The sequence below is a fragment of the Amphimedon queenslandica genome, unplaced genomic scaffold (assembly GCF_000090795.2).
Source record: "Amphimedon queenslandica unplaced genomic scaffold, v1.1 AMPQUscaffold_13398, whole genome shotgun sequence".
Taxonomy (NCBI): Eukaryota; Metazoa; Porifera; class Demospongiae; order Haplosclerida; family Niphatidae; genus Amphimedon; species Amphimedon queenslandica.
In genome coordinates this window covers 13,315-16,177 of record NW_003546366.1, presented here as the reverse complement: position 1 = coordinate 16,177, position 2,863 = coordinate 13,315, and the positions used below count along the sequence as shown (strand labels likewise).

The 2,863-nt window shown below is 33.6% G+C and overlaps 1 protein-coding gene and 1 long non-coding RNA gene across 2 annotated transcripts; one reads left to right on the top strand and one right to left on the bottom strand.

Moving 5' to 3' along the window:
• Nucleotides 1–164: 164 nt before the first annotated feature.
• Nucleotides 165–1,598, bottom strand: LOC109582174 (uncharacterized). Its single transcript, XM_019996824.1, has 3 exons — nucleotides 1,400–1,598; nucleotides 1,009–1,344; nucleotides 165–842 (listed from the first exon to the last, which is right to left on the bottom strand). The coding sequence occupies exons 1-3, from the start codon at nucleotides 1,452–1,454 to the stop codon at nucleotides 169–171; spliced, it is 1,065 nt and encodes a 354-aa protein (XP_019852383.1). The 5' UTR covers nucleotides 1,455–1,598; the 3' UTR covers nucleotides 165–168.
• A 282-nt stretch (nucleotides 1,599–1,880) lies between these two features.
• Nucleotides 1,881–2,857, top strand: LOC109582175 (uncharacterized). The gene is made up of 3 exons (XR_002184952.1): nucleotides 1,881–2,026; nucleotides 2,282–2,516; nucleotides 2,567–2,857. It is a non-coding gene; the product is annotated as an uncharacterized LOC109582175 (long non-coding RNA).
• The last annotated feature ends 6 nt before the right edge of the window (nucleotides 2,858–2,863 follow it).

The window sequence follows — 2,863 nt, the reverse complement described above, 5'->3', positions numbered from 1 at the left end:
TACAGCAGAGGTGAGCAAGAAAGGTCAGAATAAAATTATAAAATAATGTATCATACAATGACAAAGTATATGTAACAATACGTAATACTTATTGCTAGCAATATGTACATGTACATGTACCAAATGGAAAATTTATTAATTACAAAAATTAAAGCAATAACAAGAATCCTAATTGGAAAGAACTTGGCAAAGGTAGAGCTTCAAATCAGGTTTGTCAAGGTCTGGTGGTATTGCTTTGCGTAAGAAGTAGACGTCATTCTGATTGTAGTTGCCTCGATCAACTTTAACTACCACTATTTTTTTACCAGGAGGAGCATCAGTTATTCCATATGAAGCAGAATCAGCTACTGTGATGCACTTCTTAAAGTAATCATGTAAACGGCTTTGATACCGAGACCAATAACGTACTGCTTTTTCTATATAGTCGGGGTTAATGAATTCATCTTGCATGTAATCTAGTAGATCATCCTCATCCTCATACGGATTTTCGTTGACGTCCTTTTCATAAACAAGCTTTGTTATTGGTTCATGCTTGAACCACGATGTGTACTTATCTTGTAGTAAACCAAAAAAATCTGCAATAGTTGTTATTTCTTTCAACTCTTTTCTAACTGCCTGTGCTTTATCTGGAGTATGCTCAGGACCAAGTAAAGTGGTGATATGTGCTGTGATGTAATCAATAAATTCTGGCACCTTATATCCCTTTTGTGAATAGTATTTTATTGTATGTTGAACCGCTTCAGCAAATTGCTCCTGTATTTCAAATAACTCTCTGTGAAGCTCAAAGTCGGTTATGGTTTGAGGAATGTAGATGGAAGGAGTTGAAATACTGGCTGTAGAACCTAAAAATGATTATACAGTTTACTATACTTGTGAAATTTTCTGTGTTTCATTCAATCACATGTACTTATAGGGAATTTAATTATAAATTTTTGGAAAAGGATGCTTTCAAATTTCAGGCCAAGTATGTACAGCTAAAATTGTGAGAAAAATTATATAATCATTTACCAGCTCCTCTAGCACGAGTAGTTCTAGTATGAGGGGTAGCTCCTCCTGTAGCTGGATGTTCCTGAGCTATTTCATCAGCTAATGCTGGGTCATCTGCTCCTTCTTTGACAGCCACACACACCTTTCTCCAGCAAGGGACACCATGACGCTCATAATCATAATCTTTCTTGAGCCAACACTCGAGGACCTCTTGAAGACAATTGAGAACTTTTCCATTGTGTTTAGCTTCTATGGTATTGATAGTGTTTATTCTGAGACGAAACGAAATGGCAATTTGCTTCCAATGAGCAGAAAGTGGCTTGATTTCATCATACACATCATAAAAGTCATCAATACCTATTACAATGAAAGAAACCTATCACATTACATTATTAGAATATAGACACTTTACCTAGTTCTCTGTCACAAACATTCATGAAATCTTCTGATGTTCCTCTTGTTGCCATTTTTATTGTGGTATATACTTAACCAGAACAGCCACCCTAACTAAACATGATCACATGATCATTGATTATAACAGGAACATAAATCAATAATAGTATTCATGGATGTTTTTGGTCAAAAGATAACACTTTTGTAGATTCTGTATGTGTAACATACCCAACTGGTGTGTATATTTAGATAGTTAAAGTATGAGTGTATTAGCTGTATAGGTAGAGGGTACCTAGAAATGATATACAGAAAAAACGAACTATGTCTTTACTACAGTTCAACCATTATTTGAAATTTTGAAGGTATCAGGAAGGCCCAAGTAAACTTAGTGTTCGAATACATGTACTAGTTTTAGTGCATCATAAATGCATGTGATGATGAATAGTATTCTATGTTAATAGGTACATCATTGATGTTCATTGTATTGAGAAATGGTTTTCATACACATTAAAGGGACATCATGTCATAGTAGAGATATTGCTTGATAAAGGAGCAAATAAAATGATACGTAACAATGAGAACCAGTACCCGTACGACTTGGGATCAAAGCATCCTGAAGTTGGACGTCTTTTAAAGACTGTGTCTGGTTAGTTCTTAAATAATTATTACTTTTATGTATCAGAGAATGTGTTATAACTTGAATGTGTCTCAAGCTAAGTCTTAAAAAAGCCCTCTTTAAACTGTAGTGGTTGCAGATTTTGAAATACATGTATATCATTGATTTTAGTTGGTAGATTTGCTGTAGTATGTACAATTAAATTTTTCTGCTGCTGTTAGTTATCAGACTTACTTGTATTATATCTACATTAGCTATTTTGATTATATTTTGCTATTTCTATAGGCATCAACGGGGATGAGTATGGTGACAAAAACTATTCCGATTAATTTTTTACTTTTATTTTTATTATTAGTATATTTTGTGTTTGTAGTTCATTATCATTTTTTGTATCATTATTATGTTTATTGCAAATAAAATAACAGTTGTAGGAGTGTCTGATAGAATCAATTTGAGTTATAAACAAAGATGAATATGATAGATCTACTTGTTCCTTTGATGGTAACCTTCTTATCTGTAGGTGAGAAGTCTAATTTTTTGTATTGCAAATTATTTTCATCATTATTATAGGTTTCACTGTGGCTCAATGTCCTCCTGATGTCGTCTCTTTTTTTATTTTAAATGATAGAACCATCCATGTTCCATTGACAGAGCCATTATGCCTTCAATGTAGGTTCTTTACTAATGAAGGCAACTTTTTTACCTTTTCTGATGGTGTATGGAGGAAGGGCAGTACTGTACTGAATGATGGGAACTTTAATGGAAATGTTAATCTATCAAGTACTTCTGATACTATGCGTATGACCCTGGAGTATCCTGATGATGTTGTTAATGTTGGTGATACTATAACATGCTCATCATCAACTG

What these genes read in the sequence shown, in the direction of transcription:
- LOC109582174 (XM_019996824.1), bottom strand. Translation starts at nt 1,454, where the DNA reads ATGGCAACAAGAGGAACATCAGAAGATTTCATGAATGTTTGTGACAGA. An exon ending in TGTTTGTGACAGAGAACTAG is followed by an intron (nt 1,345 to 1,399) that starts GTAAAGTGTCTA and finishes TCATTGTAATAG; the next exon opens with GTATTGATGACTTTTATGAT. An exon ending in TACTCGTGCTAGAGGAGCTG is followed by an intron (nt 843 to 1,008) that starts GTAAATGATTAT and finishes AATCATTTTTAG; the next exon opens with GTTCTACAGCCAGTATTTCA.